General features: G+C 39.6%; 3 protein-coding genes and 1 long non-coding RNA gene across 4 annotated transcripts; 2 read left to right on the top strand and 2 right to left on the bottom strand.

Annotated features, from left to right (window-relative positions):
• Positions 1-129: 129 nt before the first annotated feature.
• Positions 130-15,973, top strand: LOC135263008 (tyrosine-protein kinase BTK-like). The gene is made up of 18 exons (XM_064350534.1): positions 130-487; positions 6,434-6,591; positions 6,937-7,041; positions 8,576-8,657; positions 9,082-9,210; positions 9,580-9,641; positions 9,749-9,942; positions 10,544-10,606; positions 11,350-11,404; positions 12,026-12,105; positions 12,383-12,510; positions 12,829-12,903; positions 13,059-13,230; positions 13,468-13,684; positions 13,885-13,949; positions 14,214-14,332; positions 14,984-15,141; positions 15,383-15,973. Exons 2-18 carry the CDS (start codon positions 6,451-6,453, stop codon positions 15,452-15,454), a joined length of 1,917 nt encoding a protein of 638 aa, XP_064206604.1. The 5' UTR covers positions 130-487; positions 6,434-6,450; the 3' UTR covers positions 15,455-15,973.
• Positions 15,974-17,063: 1,090 nt separating this feature from the next.
• Positions 17,064-18,475, top strand: timm8a (translocase of inner mitochondrial membrane 8 homolog A (yeast)). Its single transcript, XM_064350537.1, has 2 exons — positions 17,064-17,289; positions 17,714-18,475. Exons 1-2 carry the CDS (start codon positions 17,179-17,181, stop codon positions 17,873-17,875), a joined length of 273 nt encoding a protein of 90 aa, XP_064206607.1. The 5' UTR covers positions 17,064-17,178; the 3' UTR covers positions 17,876-18,475.
• On the bottom strand, positions 17,208-17,551 carry LOC135263013 (uncharacterized). The gene is made up of 2 exons (XR_010332368.1): positions 17,401-17,551; positions 17,208-17,326 (listed from the first exon to the last, which is right to left on the bottom strand). It is a non-coding gene; the product is annotated as an uncharacterized LOC135263013 (long non-coding RNA).
• A 574-nt stretch (positions 18,476-19,049) lies between the features above and the next one.
• zgc:101583 (uncharacterized protein LOC494104 homolog) lies at positions 19,050-22,268 on the bottom strand. The gene is made up of 5 exons (XM_064350535.1): positions 21,708-22,268; positions 21,343-21,399; positions 21,012-21,102; positions 20,627-20,787; positions 19,050-20,394 (listed from the first exon to the last, which is right to left on the bottom strand). Exons 1-5 carry the CDS (start codon positions 21,847-21,849, stop codon positions 19,757-19,759), a joined length of 1,089 nt encoding a protein of 362 aa, XP_064206605.1. The 5' UTR covers positions 21,850-22,268; the 3' UTR covers positions 19,050-19,756.
• Between the last annotated feature and the right edge of the window lie 2,162 nt (positions 22,269-24,430).

The following is a 24,430-nucleotide window of genomic DNA, read 5'->3' as shown; positions in this document are numbered from 1 at the left end:
CGAACCACAGTTCCTGGTCCGAACACGGCGACTGGCGACAGCAACAGGCTACGGTCTCTAAAATGACAGTTCTTGAAAATTAGAACTCAACAATTCCTCATCCTGTAATTTTTGAAAACGTGTGCTCCCTTGTTGGCTGTACATACAGTTAATATTGGTTATGTTTTCTCCAGTGGCTTTGAAAAAAGAAGCAGGTCTACCAGAAACAGTGAATTTACTCCAATATTTGTTCTAGTTTGGTGGCAAATTCTACTTTTGGCGAATATATTTAAGCTGAAATGCTAAACCTTTGCCTTCAGACTAATGCTTGTGAAGTAATATGGAAATAAGCAGGAAGCAAAAGGGGAAATGAGTAAGGCCAGTTCTTGAGAAAGGGTGGGGTTTGGTGTCTTACTGCAACAGATTCTAGTGGAATGAGAGTTGATAAGTCTTTGTGCTATCTCTTCTGGCCCTGCCTCACTGCAGCCAACCTACTGTCAGAGAGGAGGTAAGTACTTCTTAGCGCTTGTTGTACTATTACAGTATTCAGAGTACTGCTGTTGTCGAGTAAGTAGAAGAGTGGAATTGACTGTGGTTTGGGACTTCTATAGGCTGCTGGTATGCATGAATAACACTTAAACTATCGATTCAATTTTTACTTCATCCAATATTCCTAATAAACGTACATCATAGCAACAATATTATATGATCTATGGGCTGCATGGAAAACTGTATTTAACAATGCAATAATGCAATCTTGATTATAGTTCGTAGTCACCAGCTAGCACAGTGATGATAACTGTGTTATAGTAAGTAATCTGCCCTCTACCTTCTAAGCAGTTCACATCATGTACAACTTTATGTTGAATTGTTTCATGTATTATTCTCATAAACCTATTAATTATTTGTGCAATAACCCAGGATTGTATTCCTGGTTGTATTCATTGGTTTATTTCCCCTCATCTCTAAAATAATTCCTTTCCTCATTTAAACTCATATTTTAAGAAAGGATTTAGTTCCGCAGGATCAGATAAAAGTCCTCTTCTAGCCAAACAAATGGCTTATTTTACTGGCAAATTAAGAACTGTGTGTGTGTTTGTGTGTGCGTGTGCGTGTGTGTTTGTGTATGTTTAGAGTATCCACAAGTGGAACCCACTTCTTTTATAATGGTAAAGAGGGTTCATGCTTTTCACTAGCATGTCAGAGTCATGCATTCCTTGTTCCTGTTGTTGGCCTTTGCTATTCTTCTTGAGCACTGGAAAGGCTATTTAAACTGGCCATTATTGTGGATCTGTGTATTAAATTTACACTTTTTGCTTAGCCAGGTGCTTAATCATTTGGCAAGTTTAATCTCCAGAGATTAGGGTAAAGCAGGACTCAGATAGAATCTTTATTTATGTATTTATTTAGGAAGTGATTACAAAGGGAAAAATGAAAGACTACAGGACCATAGCAAAGATGATAACATCAGCATCTCAAAATGAGCTAAGTTATTCCAAACCACATTGTTCCAAATGAGAACAGAGTGCGTGTTTTCTGATGTTTCACTTGGAGGCTTAAGTGATAGATTTGGGCGGCCCTTGGCCTATGCGTGGAATTTGGTTTTTTGATGAAATTCTGAAGGCCTCAAAACCCACTTTGTTAATACATAGAGGATGACAGGTTTAGCTGGCACATGCATGAGAGCATTCTTCTTTCAACCAAAACTAAGAACATTTGAGCGAGAAGGCATATTTGGAGGAGGATTAAGCAAATGATTTCATCTGCAGGAGTGCCAAAGAGAAGCCAAACCACCTACCGCTGATTCGACAATAATGAAAGCACTATCAGCATTGCAGGATATGCCTCTTTAGAAAATGTAAACTGACACAGTTGTAAAGGAGAACAAATATGGAGAGAGATGTTTTGAAGAAAGTCCCTTTGCTCTGTTTTATGAATCATGACCTTTCCTTTGATTTAAAAATACACTTTGTTTACAGCATGCTGTGCCTCAGGCTTTGTGTGTAGCATAGAGTTTCATCCAGCAGTCTCTGTGCTGTGTTGATACAATAACCTCTGCAATACATAGCTTTGTGGCCCGTGCGCTCCTTCAACACCACCAGCAGCATTTTGATGTTTATCATCTTAACAAACCTACAATGCTGACAACGCTTTTATGTTGTGCAATGAATAAGATAAATAAAGCAGTATGTCATCATCATAAAGCCATCAATACATATGTGAACAACATGACAAGGGGAGAATCCAGAACAAAGGAAGTTTGTGTTTCATTCGTGATGAACATGAATAATGTGTTTGCCCTTCATTTCCATTCATTTTACACTAGCTTGAATTCTTCCCAAAGCAAAGCAGCACTTAAAGCTGGGGAATACATTGTTGATCCTCTTATAAAATGTATGCATGCTCCATATTTACATATTTAGATGGATGTTCTTTCAGATGATTTTTGACTGCCAGTAAATGTCTTCCTCATGGGTCATTTTCACCACAGCAGAAATGTGTCATGTTCGCAATCTGATAAAGGCAGGAAGCTTCTAGCCAGAGTCTGGTCAGGAGAAGTTCCTCTGAATTAAACGACTTGCAGTGCGTACTCAGCATGTCAGCCCGGCACTACAGCTTTTAGTGTCAATTGCACAGCAAGGTATCCACCTATTTTTTGCAGTCTCTGGTATCCACCTAGAAAACAAAGTACTACGAGTTGACTAACCTCATTCTGTCTCGCTAAGAGAGGGAAATGCATTATTTATACAGCACTGTCTTCAGCATTTACCCTCATTTGCCGACTATTTATAAACAACTTCAGTTATACTTACTATATAACAATAAATTGAACACAGCAAGAGCGCAAAGGTTCTTTTTGTGACATAAGAAAAACTGATCTGGGAGACGTATAAAGTAAAGAGTTTCTTTGTTTCTTAAAATGGGATTTAATATTGACCTCACAAACGATCGAAGCTCCAGAGTGATAGATGGATTCAAGCTGCATATAATTCTCACTAATATCTGTCAGAATCCAGCAAACATCATTTCCGTGACCGAAGTGAAATTCTGTAGGGCAAGAATGATGCAACTTCCCTGTTTTTACAAAAATTGAGATGATTATGATAATAAATTTTAAAAAAACATTACAAGTACTGTATATAAATTAGTTCATCTGAAAAGCCAGTAGTACAACAGCTTCAATTTGCAATGTTGTGGATCCCTTCATTAATCAGGCACTAAGAGTATAAATAATTAATTTTACCCTTATAGTATGACACATCATTTTTTTAAATGTGCTATTTGTGCACGTTTTGTCTTATAGCTTTATGAACAATGGTAATACAAGAGCAGTACTTATCAAGTTGTTACACATGTTCAAGTGTAATGTCATATTATTATGCCAGTTTAAGCAATATCATGTGGCACATGCATAGAAAATGTTTTTGGTTTTGGTCACTGTGACAGAGTAGTGGCATGCCAAACATTTCATTATCTACAGCAGTTGACAGCAGGAAATGGTTAGAGGGGCATCGTGAATAAGCAATTCTGCACATCCAAGTACCGTAGCTTTCTCAGAAGAGGGACCAGGAGAGACCTGCAATTCTTGATGTCTATTGGGAATAGGAAGGGGAATGTAAGTGTGTCTGGTTTCATGTAGAACCGAAACACAAGTGTTTGCAGGATCTGCAACGAGAAGAGGAATAGCATGAGCGAGATGTGAACATAAGGCCAGGGACATCTGTGAGTTGTAATGCAATTTAATTTCATTCTCTTGAGCAATAAGGGTGAGTTTATTTATATACGTAGAACATTTTCATTCAGTGCATTGCAACTGGACGTGCTTCTCAATGCCACACCACTTCTTCTTTAAACACATTTGGTTGTGTATAGCAAACAAAAACTGGCATCAAAAACCTTAGGCATGGCCTACAAATTTTTCCCTTTGAGAGAATGTTCAGTTTCTCTGGGGGTTAGGGATTCAGCCACTGCTCTGCATTCTCATATTCCAGAACAGAAGCACCTCTATGACATGGTGCTTTAATTAATAAATGTGCTTTAATGTTTCAGAAATAAAATATGGTTTCAAAGCCACATGGGTAAATATAACCAATCTGAACCGGTACAGTAATGCAGTTGGAACAAGTTACTGGATGCAAAAGTTTGAAAGATGAAATGCGTCCTGTAAATATATTTCTGAATGTTGAACAATGAAAGAATATTATTCAAGGTGGATTTGAAATATGACAGTAATAAAAGAATATGAAAAGGAAACTATATGTATAAAACAGGAATGTAAAGTAAGCTGGTAGGAAGCAAAAACATTATTACCGAATGGTCCTAAATACTGCACTCAACATATATATCACTGCTTTGACCTTACAGGCTTTAAGGTCTTATACTGACATAGATGCCTATCAATACTATCCTGTCTGTCAGCTTCAGATTCAGCCTTACCCCAGAGGTTACGACTGTTGAATGCTCATGAACTGTAGATTCATGACATGGTGCTGTTGGTGACGGTGTGGCAGAAATACTTCCGCCTCATGATCGAGAGCCATAGGCCTGTGTCTGACTTTTGCAGTGTGGTGTACTGTGGCTCCATGTTTTTCTCTGAGAACTGAAAACAGGAATGGTGCTGTGGTGTAAGCGCTGTGTTCAAAGCTACATGTTAACACATAGACTTACTGCAAGAAGTCTTACTGCTAGAACATATACACATCAAGGCAATTTGTCATGAGAACCCAATCCATGAACACAGTGGATTTGTTATATATGTGTGTATGTATGTATGTATGTATGTACACTACATTTCCAAAACTATGTGGACACCTAAACATCACACCCATATTTTCTTGTTGAACATTTCATTCCAAAATGATGGGCATTAATATGGAGTTGGACCCCCGTTTGGTGCTGTAATAGCCTCCACTCTTCTGGGAAGGCTTTCCATTCAGGAAGGGATTCACTTCCATTCAGCCACAAAAGCATTGGTAAGGTTGGGCACTGATGTTGGTCGTAAGGCCTGGCTTGCAGTCAGCATTCCAATTTATTTCAAAGGAGTTTGATGGGGTTGAGGTCAGGGCTCTGTGCAGGCTGGTCAAGTTGTTCCCCACCAAAGCAAACCATTTCTTTTTGGACCTGGCTTTCTGCACAGGGGCATTGACATGAAACAGGAAAGGGCCTTTCCCAAACTGTTGCCACGAATTTGGAAGTGCACAATTCTCTAGAATGTCATTGTATGATGTAGCATTAAGCTTTCCCTTCACTGTAACTAAGGGGCCAAGCCTAAACCATGAAAAACAGCCCCAGACCATTATTCCTCCTCCACCAAACTTTACAGTTTGCACTATGCATTCTGCCAATCCCAGATTCGCCTGTCACACTGTCAGATAGTGAAGCGTGATTCTTCACTCCAGAGAACGTGTTGCCCCTGCTCCAGAGTCCAATTGCAGCGTGCTTTACACCACTCCAGCCGACGCTCGGCATTGCGCATGGTGATCTTAGGCTTGTGTGCGGCTGCTTGGCTATGGAAACCCATTTCATGAAGCTCTTGATGAACCGTTCTTGTGCTGCCGTTGTTTCTGGAGGTAGTTTGGAACTCTGTAGTGAGTGTTGCAACTGAGGACAGAGGATTTTTACGTGCTACACGCGTCAGCACTTGGTCTGTGAGCTTGTGTGGCCTACCTCTTCGAGCCTGAACTGCTGTTGCTCCACTTAAACTTCACAATAACAGCACTTACAGTTGACTGGGGAATCTCTAGCAGGACAGAAATTTGACAAACTGACTTGTTTGAAAGGTAGCATCCTATGACAGTGCCACATTGAAAGTCACTGAGCTCTTCAGTATGACCCATTCTACTAATGTTTGTCAATGGAGATGGCATGCCTGTATGAATGATTTTATGCAACTACTAGCAATGGGTGTGGCTGAAATAGCCAAAACCACTAATTCGAAAGGGGGGAAATGTAGTGTATGTATGTACGTATGCATGTAAGTAAGTAAGAATTCAAAACTTTTCAAATTAATTTGTACTTAATAGAAAGACAGTATGGCCTGCATTCAATCAATATTTGTCCTTAACTGTAATTACAACACATGCTTCTAACAATTCTTGCTTTTAATTATTAGTCAAACTTAATGACAAATGTTCATTGAATCCCATCTAGGAAAGTCTCCTGTTGCTAGCATATGTATTTTCAAAAGGAATATGAGAATTGAGGTTGATGTGCACATTATTGACTTTCATTGTAACAGGGATTACTTAGGAACTGAGAGAAAAACATTGAGATGGGGAAAGTTTGAATATGGGACTGTTATGCACCAGGCTATTAAGATTCAAATGAGATGCCAATGGAATGTATTTGAGTCTTGTCACTCACTGAGTTTTACTCCATAACAGGGCACATTTATTCCATTTTAACATTGTTGTGAGGTGACCATATTTTCCTTATTTTTTTTGTCTCCATATAGTCTGAGCTGGCTAGAAAATGTCAGACACAATATTTGAAGACATTTTCATAAAACGCTCCCAGCAGAAGAAGAAAACATCACCCCTAAACTTCAAGGAGAGGTTGTTCATTCTGACGCAGGAAAAGATCTCCTACTATGAATATGATATAGAGAAGGCGGTATGTTCTCTTTCCAACATAAATACACAATAATTTGTGTTCATACATCACTGGCACACATTATTTATTTTATCTTATTTTTTCTTTTTCTATCTTATTTTTTTTCTTGATGATATATAATGGTAGCAACATCTGGGGAGGTTCCTCTGAAACAAAAACACAGGGAATGTGTTTGCATGGATTTTTCAAGAATTTTTCAAGCATACTATAAACCAGCTATGTAAAGAGGTATTTATTTGAAGTGTTCTTAGTACTAACAACAACAACAACAGCAAAAACACATGCAATAATGTGTCAGAGCCCTGTCAAATGGACCTTCTCTCTGGACTTTCTCTTTCTGCTCAGAAAAAGAAGTGCCTGAAAGGAACAGTGGATGTTGAAAAGATCAAATGTGTGGAGAAAGTGATTCCAGAGGACAGTGCACCCATTGAGCGACTGTTCCCTTTCCAGGTCAGTTGCAGCTGGGTATCTGACACCAGTCATATCTATATCCTCTCTCTCTCACACGCCCTCACTCAGGCCTTTGATCCAGAGATAAGTTCTTCTTCTATTCTTGCCTCATTTGACCCTTTATTCCTTAAGTTAAAGTTTACGTAGCATTATTGGAAAGAATTTAAAAATGCAGGAAAGAAAATTCCTCGCAGAGTATCAGGCACAATGGGCTTGCTGTGTTCTGTGAGATATACTGACTTAATTTGTCTTTGTAGCTACAGTGAACATACACCCTCTTGGAAACAACTTGTTTGGGCCTTCCAATTATACAGGCAATGCTTTTCTTTAAAGGTGAAACAAACTGTACTTCTTATATAGCAGGTGAAAAATGAATTCCCTGCTGCCAGGACAATAAATCTGTAGAGTGGGTGCAAGGAAAATAAGTACTACCTGTCAGCAGAGCCCTTAGACAATAGTGAGCTGCTTCTCTAGATAGCAGTTGAAGAAAAAAAGGAGAAGTGAAGCACTCCTAAAGCTGAGCAGGTGTTGCAGCTGAATCCAAAAACAGGCCACCAGGGCAGTCATCCCAAACGCTACTGCTTCCCTCCCCCCACGTGTACTCAAACGGAGTCTGCCCTAACCATATTTCATCAGAAAAATTAGTGCTTAATGTTTTAGCAGTATGACCTGCAGTATTGAGGAAGTGAAAGACCAGCTCACTAACAATGGTGAGTTGCAAGACCGTGCCACAGGTTGTGCAGGATACAATAAAGAATAAAATATTTAAAAGCACAGTGCCATCTTTTATAGGCTTTTGCACTTTGGTTACGTTATTTCAGCAAGCCATGTGATCCAGAAGGCAGTGGACAGGAAATTCTGTATGTTAGTTATTTTTGTTCTGTAAAAAAAAGAAATGTGCCATTGAGTCAAAAGCTGTGCACGTGGCTAAATTTCAGAGACACAGACCGACTCTTTAAACAATATTACAAGGCTTGACTCTGTTGAAAATTTCTGAGAGGGCATGTACTTCTGAACTAAATTCAGTGTGCTTGTGATTTTCTATGTTCTTCTGTATATTATCAGTACATATGTCCTGTGATTTATCATTTAATCATTCTCATTTTCATGTCACTAAGTAACATCTTCAAGTACAAGGAAAATGTGATGCACTGATATACCACTCTTCCTTTTAACAGTTTAACTTGGTAAACTCTGAAAAGAAATTGTCCTGCACTCATCGTAGAAAAATTGCTTATCAATTAAACAAAACTGACATCACTAGCATACCAGCAGTTTCATGCTTTCATGCTTAATACTTATCTGTAACACAGAACACTTTGCTGCAGTTAAGGATAGCTGATTTCAAGATCAGAGTTGAGATAAGGTACAGTTTAACCAGGGATTTGAGCCAGTGGCAAAAAAAAAAACATCAGTGATTCAGCAGTTCTAATGTCTAATGGTTGCAGTAGGTTGGGGTACAAATTGCTGCACAGTTTCAGTATTCTTTTTAGAAGACTGATGGAGGCATACAAAATCACCCCACTCACTGCAGATTATCTATGATGAAGGACCACTCTACATCTTTGCAAAGAGCGATGAGATCAGGAAGCGCTGGATACACAAGCTGAAACAAGGTCAGTCTCTTTGCATTGCTTTCAGGCCTATCACCCAACTGGGAAGAGAGACACAGAAAGGCTATTTCTTCCATCAAACCAATGCACATGCTGAGGCTCATTCATGCATGATGCATGTCCTGATGCATACTAATTCAGGTTTTGGCTGGGGATTTTTCATGGTTTATATTATGGATGTAATCTGTATATATGTGCAATTTGTCTTTTGGTTCTTGGTTAGTAAAGTTCACTTGCACAAAGTGCTTTAGTGATGTTGCATGTATTCTCTCTGGTCTTGGAATGTTGTTAGCCATGTTTGCCATTGTTACTCATATAAAGCATGTGAATGCACTTGTTTTCCTCTATATTGTCAGTCCAATAAAACCCATAAATGATCCCTCATTGAGTTAAGCATGCATGTTTACCTCCATGCCTCCGGTCACAGTGGTACGGTTCAACAAGGACTTAGCACAAAAGTATCACCCGTGCTTCTGGATTGATGGGATGTGGCTGTGCTGCAAGCAGGAGGTCAAGCATGCTATGGGCTGCCGAGTGCTGGACACCAAGAACGGAGGTCAGTGCCACATAACTGCATGAGCGGTAATCCAGTTTTTTAGTTCCTTGTTATGTGATGTAGCCAGTAGTGTGGCTTATGACATTTCAGGAATTCACCACTCTTTCAGTCGTATTTAAGATGTGAGGCCTTGAAAAGTTCCATCCCTGCAGAGCTAGGCCAGGTATCACTGGAGTATGTGTGGATGATTAGTGCTGTCTGACTAATATATTGCATCTTGTCCTTTGTGTCCTATGACGATGAGTGAGTCATGGTGAAAGGGAACTAAAACCAAAAAGGTGTTTTACAGATCAGCACAGAAGACTTGGTTGGTTTACTGTAGGCTTAATAATGCACCTGACTTCCCTCTCATTTTTGTTATCCCTCAAGGATTTTCCAGTAATGCATCACGACGAAAATCCAGGAAACCACTACCTCCAACCCCACAAGAGGTTTGTGTTTCTGCTACATGATTCTTCTCTCATAGAAATAAACGTGATAAAGTTAATTACTCGTTACATGCTTTCCATCGCCTCCCCTCCCCCTCCCCCTTTCTCAGGAGACAAGTCCTCAGTCACTTCCTCAACAGCCCCCACCCCCACCACGGCCTAGTTCGTCCACAGGATTTGCAGTGGTAGCAGAATATGAGTTTGCGCCCCTGGGTAATCAGGAACTGGAGCTCCGGAGGGGTGAAGAATACACAGTCCTCGAAACATCAGAGACAAACTGGTGGAGAGCCAGGGACAAATATGGGTGAGAAAGCCATACATACAGAACCTGTTTACAACTTGAACTATCGACTTTTGCTGTTCACAATGTGCATTCCAGGACATAGCAGTAGGAAGATTATTTGCTCTACCCTCATTGCCTTTTCTGTACAAATGCAGTTAGTCACAAGGGCAGAAGAAAACAGTCAAAAAGATTTGTCTGGAGAAATTAAGCTGCATGTAAATATCGAGACCAGAGGTGCCCAATCATGTGCCATGGAGGGCCAAGATTATGCAGGTTTTCATTCAAACCAATCACTTTTCCTGCTAATTTCACTGATTAATACCCTCCTCTCTAGTTGAAGGTGTGTTCATTAGTGAAATCAGCAGGTGAAATGATTGGTTGGAATGAAAACCTGCAAAATCTCAGACCTCCATGGCACATGATTGGGCACCAATGATCTAGACAAATGTTATGCATTTTTCTAGCATTGTCAGACAGAAAACAGCCATTTGTGGCTCTGTCTGGAGTTTATTCCAATTTCTATTTTAAGTGTTTGAAAATGTTCTCAAAAAAAACAATTTTGCAGCCCCAAAAGAAACGGCCCTTGCCAATATGATGATTACTTTGGCTTATTTTTCTGCAGCAAAGAGGGCTACATTCCCAGCAACTACGTCATCAAGGCTGGAAATGGGCTTGAGAAGTATGAGTGAGTAAGATATTGTGAGCTGTCAAGACCTTCTGGAAAGAGGCCATAAAAACATAAAGACAGGGTTTTTATCTTCATACTTCTCCAAGAGAGGATTTCCTGTACATCTATGAGGTTTCCCCCTGAAGACAACCTACTGCAAAACACTTTCAACCTAGGGCCTAGTGCATGTATTTTTCATATAGTGTCTATAAATGTTTGATTCAGTGGATAATAATGCGTATATGATAAAAGCATATTGAACTACCAACAATAGGAAAATATTTCCTGTAACTCAAACCCTGTAAGCCTAGCACGATAATGAAACACTGAATCCATACATACAGTACCTTCTTCATGTAGCATGCTACATTGCGAAACATAGTTTTATTGATTTATAGAAAGAATGTAAAACCAGGCAAAAAGCAAGCCAACTCCTTTTTTTTTTCCTGGTAATAACAAAACAGAATGACGAGCATGCACAAGTTTGAACATTTAAAAGAAAATCTCATCAAAATACATTTTAATGCAAACTAACAGATTTTTCTTTAAGTAGAGTTCAGTTCTTAATAGTTTCAACCTAAGTAAATTAGGTAAATTCAATACAAAACACACCTGTAAAAAACAGAATCTAACAGAATGGAGGTCTTCAACTGTGATGAGCACATTTATATCATGTGACCATGATTTCCTGTGTTGTCTGGTGGCCTTGTGACACTGCCCCTAATGTAGAAAGGATATCTGTTCCTCTATTCCCTCTGCAGCTGGTATTGCAAGAACATGAACCGCAGTCAGGCAGAGAACTTGTTAAAGGCAGAGGTGAGTGCTGAAGAGACAGACTTCACCCCTGTCCTTCCAAACGTTATTTGGTGGCAGTGTTATTAATAGCGCATTCTGCCTTTCTGGCACAATGCTTTGTTTCTCAAAGTTTTCATGCTCCCCATGAGTGCGGCTCTTTCCTCTGAGATGTGAATTGAGGATCTTAATTTAATTAAGATGTTTATTTGCTACCTGAATGACTTGCTGTTATTTAATTAGGAGTGGGTATATGGAGGTAACAAGTTGTTACTTTGCTAAGTTTATTGGCACAAATTACACAGTTCTTTATTTTAAATTTAGAGCTGATAACCCTCAAGAGATTAGTATGATATTAACATTTCAAGATAACCTATTATGAGGAAAAAGCCAAGTCGGAATCACACGAGTATACACCAAGGTCCTCCAGCACCAAAGTTTGGAAACACCAGCTCAGTATACTTGCTAAATTTCTTAGTGAATTGTCTGTGCTCTGACGAAAGAAAGACATGCATAGATATAAACAAAGGCAGAATGTGTGTACATATTGTCATTTTCTGCAGATGAGTGCTGTCTGCCCAAGTGTTTCATTCAGTTCCAGGCAGGACCAAAAAGTATAAAAGACTGATCTATTCTTACCCACAGAACAAAGATGGTGGGTTTTTGGTACGAGACTCAAGCAAAGCTGGGAAGTACACCGTATCAGTTTACACCAAGCTTGGAGGGTGAGTTCAGGCTAGACTTGTCAATAGCATGCCATTTGTTCCAGTGAAGGGGAATGGCTGAATGTGGTTAGATGTTGGGCAAAAAAATGATTTAACTAAATGAAAAGGAAAACATCAAGGAAATGATTTCCTGGTTTTTCATGGGGGCCTCTGCTGCATCACTGGCCTGCAGTTCACTGCACCTGAAGCAGAAGTAAGCCTTGCATGCAGCACACAGATGCCCCTTGACCCTTCCAACCCAGTGGCTCTAATATTGTGCTTTTCTCTCTTCTCTAAGGGAAACAGTGGGTAGCTGCAAGCACTACAACATCTGCACCAAACCACAAGGGCTTTTCTACCTGGCGGAGAAACACTGCTTTAGCAGCATTCCTGAACTCATAAACTACCACCAGCACAATTCGGCAGGTGCTCTTCTGTGCAGGACCAAAGGGTCACCCCATACACACATGCACACACACACACAAGTTGACAATACAGGCTTAAGAGAGATTACTCACTGACCTTCTCAAAATACATGTCCATAAGAATTTATAATGGCAACATATGTCTGTCAAATATATAGCTACAGTATGAAGTGAAGAAAGTACCACAGACAAGCTCTGCTTTTAATAATTTCATCAGCAAGATGCACTTTAAATGAATCAAAAAAACATCTGCAACCACAAGTGCAAGTGGACATTTAAGAGGTCTTGCAAAAGTCTGTGTGTTTTGTTTTGTTCATAGGTATGGTGAGCAGACTGAAGTATGTTGTTTCAAACAAAACCAGAAACGCACCCTGCACTGCCGGATTAGGATACGGTGAGTCTGCGATAGGGTCACAATTATGTGGATGCCAAAACAAGTATCCAGAAGGCTGGCTAGAGCTTGATCTACCCAGACTGTTTGGTAAGCATGAGCACAATTTCTGACATCCCTCTCCTCTCACCTGAGCCATTTCTGCTCTCGGGCCACAGGTCTCTGGGAAATCGACCCGCACCACCTGACTTTCATGAAGGAGCTGGGCAGCGGGCAGTTTGGCGTGGTGAAGTACGGGAAGTTACAAGGGCAGCAAGACGTGGCCGTCAAAATGATCAAAGAGGGTTCAATGTCGGAGGATGACTTCATCGCCGAAGCCAAAGTCATGATGTGAGTGTCGGTTGCCAGCTGCCAGTTGTTACATTTTGATGCCAGCTTGTTATAATATTGACCTTTTCTGCATGCTGTTTTTACACACAAGCTCTGCTTCTTGAGCCCATTTAAAATGTGTTATTAATCGTATTAAAAACTCTAGTGTTATCTTCCAGGCAGAACTGACACAAGAAAAACGTATGTGTAAATATATCTTTGAAAAGAATAAGCAAGCATATACTTGCATTCTATTAGGAAGCTCCGTCATGAGAATCTGGTTCAACTTTATGGCGTCTGCACCAAACAAAGGCCCATCTACATTGTGACAGAGTTCCTTTCCAATGGATGCCTTCTTGATTACCTACGGGATTCTCTCAAGAAACCAACTTCCATCCAGCTCCTAGAGATGTGCAAGGACGTGAGCGAGGGCATGGCCTACCTGGAATCCCAACAGTACATCCACAGAGACCTTGTCAGTACCAGCATGCTCTACTCTGCTCTGGTTCATAAAGTGCAGTATCTGTCATAGGCACGGCCAGGAGAGGAGGGGAATATCTAAGTATTTGCAGTTTTTCAAGTCCTAAATAGCTTATGCAATGAACGTTATTTAATGAGGAAGTGTCAGTGTCATTGCCATGCTAAAAATGTGTATCCATCAATATTTATTTTCAGGCTGCCAGGAACTGCTTGGTGGATTCCAACGGGACCATTAAAGTCACTGACTTTGGACTGTCACGGTAAAATTTATGCAACTCCTTTAAATGATGGCACCTGCAACAAGTCCAAAATGTCTGAATAGCGATTACTGTTATTTGCTTATCTATGTAGTATCCAGTTGGATATTTGCTAAAGTAACCTGGCTTAAAATGGCAGAGGATCCCATAATCATGCACCTACCGCTACATACCAGATACGTCCTAGTTTGTCTGAGTGAACCCATCTGAGATTCTACTCGGTCTCCTGCTCTCTCTGTCGATTCACACCTTTTCTTACTTTCTCAGGTATGTTCTGGATGATGAGTATACCAGCTCTGCAGGCTCAAAGTTCCCAGTGCGCTGGTCTCCTCCAGAGGTCCTGCTCTACTCCAAGTTCAGCAGCAAGTCCGACATCTGGGCTTTCGGTTAGAGCCCGGCCTCCACTGAACAAACATGGTTTTATGCTCATCATATATTTATACTGTTAGATATTTTAAAAATAAAGCTGTTTTTTATAGTTACATACTTTTTTATTAATTGACAAGGCTTCTGATTGGAAAGGGTTAAGTTTTCTACAGAACATTGACATGGCCCCAGAGTTGCGACATTTGCTTATTTCATATTGAAGGCACTGACATCTTGCTCATACTTAGATTTATTATGTTTAAAATATGATTTTAATACTAATAAATACATTCTATCACAAATGCAAAACAAGGTTTTTCCTATGAGGATGTTATTTTATGTTACCTTGTTTATCACCTCGCTCAAAGATGCTACACACATTTCCTGAGTGCCATTTGCTGAGCTGCAATGAACATTCTGTGAAAAATCATAATGGTGTCCAGTAATTGTGAACTAAACAAAAGTGGAACTCACTGAAATGAATCACTGAGACAGTGAACCAGATCTTTGTACTAAAATGAATTAACTGATCAGTAAAGTGAGTCAAAATTTATTTCACTAACACCCACCATCGCCCCTCATTCATTGCCTTGATTTAAGCTTTTGTTTGGACTGTGCTGGAGTCTTTGAAATTGTTTTCCCTTAGTTTTGCTGTTTTCTCAACCCACTAGGGGTCCTGATGTGGGAGGTCTACACTCTTGGCAAGATTCCCTACGAACGCTTATCTAACACAGATATAGTTCAGGAGGTGTCGTGTGGCCTGCGTCTCTATCGCCCCCAGTTGGCCAATGACAGAATTTATGCTATCATGACAAGCTGCTGGCATGAGGTGTGTACTCTACTGGTGATGTATTGGTAACATGTGGACCAATCATGTTATGTTATCTTCGTTTTATCTTCTCTTATATATGTACAAACAAGATCATATAGTAACTTAACTATTTAATGAGTGGCATGAATTTTTCCCTTTGATCTTGAAAGGGTGTAGTACTTGCTACTACACCAGAATATCACCTGTTAGTTTTTGTTCTAAAGTGTCCTTTCCCGATTTGCATTGTGTTTATTCTTAGAAACCAGAAGAACGTCCAACATTTCAGGACCTTGTGATAACTGTTGAAGATCTACTGTATGAACTTCACTAAGTGGGAGTCCAAAGCAAGGACCTGGAACATTTCTTGTGGTGTTTTCTTGCATTACCTCAAAGAAAAGTTGAACTTGAGGTTTACTGCCTTAGTGGACACCAGTCTGGTCACCTTTTACAGTCACAGACCATCCAGTCTGGTGAGCTAGGCTTTTGCTCACAAGTGATCTCAAGCCGGAGATCTTGTAAGGACCCAAACAATGTGAGCTGTGGAACAATGCTGTTTTAATTCGTTTTGAAAAGTCTCAGGAATTATTTGATGTATGCCTCTATGTTTTTTCAAATGGAATCCACTGACTGTTTTTTGATTAGACAGTAAAGCCATAAAAATGATGAACAAACTTAAATAGGCAGTTTCAGCAAATGAGACTTTTGTGTCTAGCATCTTCTACCTTGCTTGACTAAATTCTAATTATTTTTTGTCATTCTTTCAATGTTGCCAGCCACACAAACTAAAATGCACTGTTCACTCAGAGCCTGTGTTCATTTTATAGTGTCATTAAATCATTCAAAATCATGATATCTGCAGTGGAACGCAAATTATTGTGTGTATGTGTGTTTGTTGTGCTACTTGTTAAAGCAATCCAATGCTTATGGGGTTATGTGCATTTTCAGTAATAATTTCAGGCAAAACTAAAATCCAATGTCAACAAAGTAAGCTATAAATATTATCAATGGATTTTACTGTTAACATAAATAAAACTGTATGTAGTGTTGTCACAATACATTTACCAATGATGCTAAGTGTAACTTCCACGATTAGTGTCATAATTTGAGTTTTGCCTGTGATACGGTATCTTTACAATTACCTTGGCAAAAATGTACTCAAATGTTTTTTTCCATTAACATCACATTAACTTGTATAATAAAAATACAGAAAAGCGTACAGAAAAGTAGATTCATATTTTTTTATCTTGTAACAATGTACTGTTGCACTGTGTTTTGCGCGTACAGAATTTACTCATGAAACCGACGCAACCGATTTAAGTAAGTACCACGCAGTAAGCCCAGCTGCAACACTTACACGCGTGGCCCTGTACACGTCTTTGAACACAATGTATTATCCACTGCCAAGACGATTTAGCCCATGCATTTGATACAACTAGATAAAAGGGACAATTGTGAATTATAACGTTCCATTCTTGTGCACGTCCTTGGGGTGTGCGAGATTACTGTACACCGAAGCAGCAAACGAAAAGTAATATTTTAGTGGGCGACTGTATGATTTACGATTGCACGGTCTGCAGCGATTGCGGTGTCCAAACAGATAAACAGCTACCGTGTTTACATTTTCCCTATCATAAGCTCAACGTAAATGTTAGGGTCTCAGTAAAATAAAATCTACATAATACAACTTTACACGAGAATGCGCGAGAAACAAGTAATAAAATGGATAGGCTGCCCAGTCCATAACCTGGGGAACGAACGATTACAAACTACCTATTACATACTACGCCGGCAGCGTAAATTTATAAACCCTGGAGAAAAACCCCGATTGTCTTATTAATGAGCAGGTGACTAGGATCCTCTCAAAAATGATGGAAATTTTTATTCCTCTTGGTGGGCGTCTCCTGATTGGGCAACGTCCTTTCCGTTTCCTATGAATCCGTCAGCCTACCAGAACCAGCGACCAAGACACGTGAAGGTCAGGGATCCACTCTAATACTAGTAACAAATTAAAGGTTGCAGTGAGAGTTTACATAATAGGAGGCAGATTGTAGGCAAATGGATAGTCAAGGAGTAACTGCAGATCCTCAGCTTCAGCAATTTATTGAAGTGGAATCACAAAAACAGAGGTTTCAGCAGCTTGTACACCAGATGACGGAGGTCTGTTGGGTAAGTGGGCAGGAGCTGCACAATGCAGTTGTTTAACCTGAAATCAGCCTAGATGTTAGCAGTGCCGTGAATGCGTATGATTGCGAATGTGAAAGACGGGCAATTCCTTACTTTCAAAAGTTAAGTCAGTGAAGACATTCGTGCAGGCAGCTCGGTGTTGCGAGCAAGAAATAAGAGTTTCGTTAGCTCGCTGCCCAGTGACGATATCATGTCTTGAAATTCCAAGGCTGACTAACATGACGAATTAGCTGATGTCATAAGAAAGCGCTCACTACCGTTACGTGTGAAATTGCCTCCCCTCACCACCCATAGCACCTTATATCCCCTCTGTGGTAGCCAAGGCAGACATAACACTGCCTAACTTATATTGCGGGGTATACATCAGCTACATGTGGCAGACATTTGTTATCTCTTTTTTGTGCAGGAGAAATGCATGGAAAAGCCGGGCCCAAAGCTGGACTCCCGGACAGAAACATGCTTTGTGAATTGTGTTGAGCGCTTTATTGATACAAGCCAATTTATCCTAAACAGACTGGAGCAGACCCAGAGGAGTCGGGGGTCTTTCTCTGAGACCATGTCTGACTAGCCTCTACTTGGACACAGGCTAGTCAAACTGGGAGGCAGATGGGGACCTCTGCCAGACGTTGATCTGTGGGCACATATGTCGCTGTCAGTTTGTACAGCATGAAATGTGATGGGTGATGGGGAGTCGAAAATTGCAAGACAGTAATTCAGTGCCTCCACAGGTGCCCTTGTGCCATTTCACCGGGAACATTGTTCAACATCCGTGTCACCCATTCCCCCCTCTAAGCAGACCCTATTGGGTGTGTTGTAATAACATTTAAGTTTGAGAGAAAAACATCAATCAGTTAATGATGACGTAAATCAGTTACCTTTCTGAGCTTTGTCAGGGTACACTGGATGGGGTAATTGAATGCATGACAGGAACTCCAATCACCAACAAGTGTGTTAAAGGGATTCACTGATGTAATGAGGAGGACTCCAGATAGTGCAAGGAAAAAACCTTCACTGTACTTCTGCAAGCAGCAGGGACAGTTACGACCACCAATAAATCAAGCCACCCGACTGTGAAATTCCCAGTATCAGCCTAAAAATGAAATTTGTTCAAATGTATATTTTGAATGAAAAACCTATTAAATTGTAAGCATTTGTCCCCTCAGAATAAGTGTTTACTCTTTACCCTCTTCAAACTTGGTGTTCTTGTACAGTAACCAACCCACAGTTAATGTGTTGTACATTGGCCATTTTAAACTGGTAATTTGGGGGGGGGGGGGATGGGCTGTTCATAAAAGCAACTTCAGTACCACTTCAGTAAACTTAAGTTGCTTATATAAACTCAACATCACTATTCCAAAATAGGCTTTTCCTCATGAATAAAATGTTACTCCTTTCATGTAATTTAAGTCTGTCTGAAAAGAAAACACTAGGATGTGACGGAATATCACACGTTTAGAAATTAAGAATTCATATGATGAAGGAAAAAAAACCTTAATATACGCACTATTTCACCCTACTGACAAATGGATCTAAATTTATTAAGTGTCTAACTTTGGTCATTTAGCTAACTTGGATTTCTACTGTAGCTGGCTAGATGGTTAAATATCAGTGGCTAAATGGGAGCCTGAAATAGGATAAGGATTTTAAATCTTGTTCCACGAGTCTATAAATTATGTTCTCAGTGCAAAACTATTGTATGAAGGTGTGGCTTAATATAAAATATAACACAATCGCTACACAAGTTAAGTTGTACACTACAAAGAATATTTTATTACAATTTACAGTACATAAAAATGTCATTATTGTATAAGACTGATAGACTATTGCACCATTCATTAAAATTGAAATAATAATTTTTACTTAAGTTAGTCAGAAATCTAGTTGAAATATCACAGCTTAAGGTCAACTCACTGTTAATGCTAAAGTAAGAGACAGGCACATGATTCTTGACTCCTAGCAATTATGTGCAGAACTCAAAATAAATTACAACTGTTTAAAAAATATATATAAATAATCATATTCAATACATTGGCATTTTTTCCTGACCTTACTTGACCGTCCTGAATATATTAGTGAAATTACAAATTTCACAGGACCTGTGCATTTGGCAAAATATTATTAGGAAACATTACTGATGAAAGCAAACTACAACAAAAAGCATACATTCAACAAGGCACCAATAAAGTGGCAAGGTGGGCTTTAATTCTGCACTCCATTAAATTACAGTATCAAACATTTTGCACTAACAAAGGTAAAAAGTAACATTAAGCTACCACCATGACTTCAGTATATAAAATAAAGGCACACTTGGATTTCTGAATGACTTCAAAGGCATTGGGGCGAGATACAGCTATTGCAGTATATTAAACTCAAACTGGAGCTCTGGAGCCACCCCGACATTCTAATGCAGTACAATGCAAGGTTAGAAGATGTTGGTAGGGATTTTCTGTTAGGTGGTGAGGGCAGTATTCTTGTCTGGCAAGTTCTCCTTTGTGGCTCTGATCCTGGAAGACTGCCCATACTCATCAGTGGCAATCTCCTGATCGGTAAGGGCAATGTAGGGCTGACTCCAGGTGGATCCCCGGTGGTCCTCGTGCAGGAAGACGGGAAGAGTGTCCCAACTAAAGGTGATGTCCTTGAAGGCATGGAGGAGGAAGATGCCCAGGATGATGGTGAGGAACCCGCTGACTGTGCCCACAGCGTTGTCCGCCGTCATCCGAAACCACTCCTTGAAAAGGATTGCAGAGCAGGCCATGACCGAGGTGGTAAAGAAGACATAGTATATGGGCGTGACAATCGAGGTGTTGAAGATATCCAGGGCTTTGTTCAGGTAGTTTATTTGCAAACTGACACAGACCACCAGGAGCACCAGCAAGACCCAAAACAGGGGTTCCTTCAGCACAGCCTTCCCAGTAAAAAGCTCCTTGATGCCAATTCCAATGCCCTTCACACAAGACACGGACAAGGATCCAATCACAGAGCAGATCAGGATGTAAACCAGCACGTTCTTCTGTCCATAGCGTGGTGCAGCCACAATTATCAGGATCAAGCTGCTTACCACGACGCATACAGCAAACACAATGAATCCTGCAACAGGCCAAAGAGTTCAGTTTGTGTCAAGCTTGGGAAAGCAACCCTGCAAATGTTGACCATTTTCCTTATGTAAAAAAGTTCTAATTATTATAGGCTATTATTATGTAGACAATGTAGATCTACAATTCAAATCATTCCTAGTGGTTTTGTTCATTCATTTGGGTAGTTTGTCACAAAAAAATAATACATTTGCCTATGTATTCTGACAACACAACATGGTTTTCACCTGGATCTTCGAGCTTCTCTGCCATGGCCTTTAAGGAGGCCACCTCCTCCTCTTGTGGGGCATGGAGAACCATCACAGTGGAACCCAAGATACACAGCAAACAGCCGACTTTCCCGTGAACATTCAAACGTTCATTCAGGAAATAGGACGACAGTACTGCACTGTGGAATCAAATAAACAAACATAAACAAGTTAACGTCAGTTTATTATCTTTTTTCTGTAAGCCTATATGATTCTTGTTTTACATTGTTTTGGTAGATAAAAAATTGTCTGTCTGGTTCATTTAAACTGACAGCAGAGTTTCTTACAAGATTTATGTGGTGTGACAGACTACATGCAGATAATTTTTTTTTTTTTTATAGGGCTATGCAAAACGTCTACGTACGTAACCAAAACACTGAGGGCTCCCAGCGGTGTCACAAGTGTGGCCGGTGCAAAAGCGTATGCTGCAAAGTTTGCTGCCTCGCCGGCTCCCACTGAAATCACATGCAATCACATGTTTTATAGAAAACGGTGCTGGTTTACTTGAATGTTTGGTTTGCAAAATAGAGTTTTATTGTTTATCACTCTCCATAAATCAAATTTAAGGACAGAAAAACATAAATGGCCTTAAGTCACGAAAGATCATGAAGTGATCACTTGTCAAACGTGTGCTGTTGATTTGACATAGCTAGTCAAATCTAACATAGACTTAATAAAGTTATTATAAAACTTACTTGATATAAGTCCTGCCCACCACAACCATTCCTTTAGGTAGGCATGTCCGCCTTGTCCTACATTAAATAAAGCAATAAACAATTAATAAAGTCGAAAGGTAAACTTGTTACAGTAATAGCAAGAAAGCTAATCGCATTAAGTAACACAGCCAGCAACAGTGATTACGCATCCAAACTTGAAGTCATAGTTCTAGGTTAGGGTAGCTAATTTACCTGCCAAACTAACTATCTTAGCTGTGATTAGCTTGCTTTCTACATTCATCGTAGCGCAGGCATACTTGTCTTTAAAGACATAAACTGGAACTATTGACTTCTTATACAGAGTAGATACTTTATTTAAAAAAAATGAAACATCGCAAGCATACCAGCTCTCGTTGAGCCCCTTTTCGCTAGACGCAAGAGACCCTTCTTCTTCAGGATAAAGCTGCCGCCGATGAAGATACTGGAGCTGACTGCCAGGGAGAGGCCAATGTAGAAGTCGAGTCGATTGACCGCATTGAGGTCCATAGGAAATCCGTTAAACAGATGGTTATACAAGGCGCGTAATAGCTATAAAGCTAACATCGGCTAACATAGCCTTGGCTTACGCTAGCAAAATACAAAATCCGAAAATTGTTCCCCGCATTCCTACGATTTTTCGTAGCAGAAACTAGCTTACTGTTAACGAACGACTTCCTTGTTAGAGCACAATTTGCATTCTGAATTCAGTCCCCGCGAGTCGTTTCAACTGGTTGGTGTTTTTTTAGTGAACGTTAGTTTATTAATCAATAATAAAATAATTAATATTGAGATACTCAGGGCGATATATGTTTTATTTTCCGGCCAGAGAATACACGTTTATGACTGTGATTAGCTTCAGATCAATAGATTAAGTGTCGGAACCTTAGTTCCAAGTATGCGACACCAGGGACGGCTGAAGGAAATGCACTTTGTTGCATAGATTTGGGTTCTCTGCTACAACTGGTTGGACATGAGTTGCCAGCAATGTTCATTGGTTGCCAGTGGCTGCTTCCAATCCAGGCTTGGCTCCACCCTCATACACTTTTTTTTCTTCATTTGTTAAATTTTATATATTTATTTTTTTCCAACGGAGAACATTGCAGTTTTTATATGAAGTCTCTAAACAGAAAAGAAAAAACACCCACTCACTCTTTTTATTCAAAATTAAAAATTATTCACAAACATACTACAGGTTTACTATTGTGATATAAACGTATAGAGCTGAAGGAGTTTCAGTGTTTTAGTAAGTTTGCCATCCATGTTCTTTAATTTAATAATTGATTCAAAGTAAACATTAATGTAAGAAAATTTGGTATAGGAGGAATTTTACTTTAAGCTATTTTAAGCTGTGTATGTAACATTTATTTACAATAATAATTCGATGTTCTTTTTCAATTATAAAAGTTGGACTAACACATTTGGTAATATATCATTTTCTTCTAAGTTTATTTCTTTTTTCTAATATACAATTTAAGGTCTAGTTGCAAATCAAACCAAAACATTGTCACATGGATAAAATCAACAAATAGGTGTCCTAAGGTATCTATATGACATTCGCAAAAGGAGCATTTGCTATTACAGATGGGAAAAAATTACCTATGATAGTATTCACCGGATAAAATCTATGCACAATTTTGAATAAAACTTCTTTAACTTTGTTGCTAACTATATATTTATGAGGCAAGGGGAATGCAAGACCATGTGTACTTCATGCAGGAGTAAAATTGATTCAATTGATCTTCTTAAGAAGGAATTTTTTTTTTTTTTAATTGTCTAGGATGTGCACACAATTAACAATATTTGTATGCTTGTCTGGTATATTGTAGTTACTTAAATAGATACTTTTTTGCTGAAGATACCCTAGTTGGTACTGCCTTGAGTATTATTCTGTATTCTTTCTGTGTGATTGGAACACTGTACTTATCTATAAAACTCACATAAGTACTCTATACGGCCAAAAGTATGTGGATACCTGACATTTAACATCTCATCCAAAATTGTGGTCATTAACAAAAAGTTTCTCCACTTTTATGGGAAGGCTTTATACTAGATGTTGGAGCATTGCTGCAGGGATTTGCTTCCATTCAGCCAAAAGTGCATTAGTGAGGTTGGACATAGTGTAGGCCTATATCGCTTTTTGTATATAATATCACCAATGGTGTAGGCTAGATTGCATACATCTCATATTATAAACTTTTTTTGTGCTGCAGCTGATGCTGAAAAAAGCAACCTGAATGTGTGAGTTGAGAAGGAATGAATGCATGTTACTCCAAAGCTTTTGCAGCCTGTTCCAAGACACACAACTTTCCATAGCTCATCTGAAGTGAGTGACTTTCTCCAAATGGCCTTGAGTTATAGGAAGGAAGCAAAATAATTTCTACATTCACCAGCTGTGCCCCTTCATGTGCACTCCTGTTTCGTTAGGGGGTTCAAACAGGGGCAAAATACGATTCACTTCAGCAAAGGCAGCAATTTAGAACTTACACAGATGGTGGGTACTTTCACCTTTCTACAGATTTCTCAGTGGGCTCTTTCTACAGATTAAGAGATACCAGAATTCCCAGCTCTTACTCCTCACAACAAGCAAGCATTCCACAAATCTTTTGAGCAATTGATGAATGATGAGTATATTTGCAGGGAAAATATCTGCATGGGATGTACTTTGTTGGTTGCCACTGAGAGCAAGACTTACACCAGACACAATCTCCACAGGGTTGTGGCATCGGCATGCTCTATGCCACCAGCTCTGCCTGCCTTTATTTTGCTAAATCTTTTTAAGAGGGGGTTGGCCTGGTATACCTGAAGCTATCGAAAGCAGGGCATGTCATTTTGAATCAGTCTCCCCAAATGCTATCTCAGCCACCAAGTGAGTTGATGCTGAGATCCAAACAGGGCTCTGATGAAACAGCTTTCAAGAGCACAATTACAGGCTCATATCCCCTTATATTGTTCGCAAGCAAAATCATGTCTCCCTCTCCATTGTTGCAACTTTCTGTTCCTCAAATCTTTTCCCGTCAATCCCTCTTTTTGTCTTTATCACTTCCGATCTCTTGCTGGCACAAGTTTCCCTTGCGCTGTAGTACACTCT

The sequence above is a fragment of the Anguilla rostrata genome, chromosome 9 (assembly GCF_018555375.3).
Source record: "Anguilla rostrata isolate EN2019 chromosome 9, ASM1855537v3, whole genome shotgun sequence".
Lineage (NCBI taxonomy): Eukaryota > Metazoa > Chordata > Actinopteri > Anguilliformes > Anguillidae > Anguilla > Anguilla rostrata.
The sequence above is the reverse complement of the archived record's forward strand: the minus strand, read 5'-3'. Positions and strand labels throughout refer to the sequence as shown.

Bases quoted from the DNA above. Each gene is read 5' to 3' on its own strand.
- zgc:101583 (XM_064350535.1), bottom strand. From the start codon at position 21,849: ATGGACCTCAATGCGGTCAATCGACTCGACTTCTACATTGGCCTCTCC. The intron at 20,788-21,011 runs GTACGTAGACGT...TTGATTCCACAG, and splicing joins GCCCTCAGTGTTTTGGTTAC to TGCAGTACTGTCGTCCTATT. The intron at 20,395-20,626 runs GTGAAAACCATG...GGCCTGTTGCAG, and splicing joins AGAGAAGCTCGAAGATCCAG to GATTCATTGTGTTTGCTGTA.
- timm8a (XM_064350537.1), top strand. From the start codon at position 17,179: ATGGATAGTCAAGGAGTAACTGCAGATCCTCAGCTTCAGCAATTTATT. The intron at 17,290-17,713 runs GTAAGTGGGCAG...TTTTTTGTGCAG, and splicing joins AGATGACGGAGGTCTGTTGG to GAGAAATGCATGGAAAAGCC.
- LOC135263008 (XM_064350534.1), top strand. From the start codon at position 6,451: ATGTCAGACACAATATTTGAAGACATTTTCATAAAACGCTCCCAGCAG. The intron at 9,642-9,748 runs GTTTGTGTTTCT...CCCCTTTCTCAG, and splicing joins TACCTCCAACCCCACAAGAG to GAGACAAGTCCTCAGTCACT. The intron at 14,333-14,983 runs GTTAGAGCCCGG...TCAACCCACTAG, and splicing joins GTCCGACATCTGGGCTTTCG to GGGTCCTGATGTGGGAGGTC.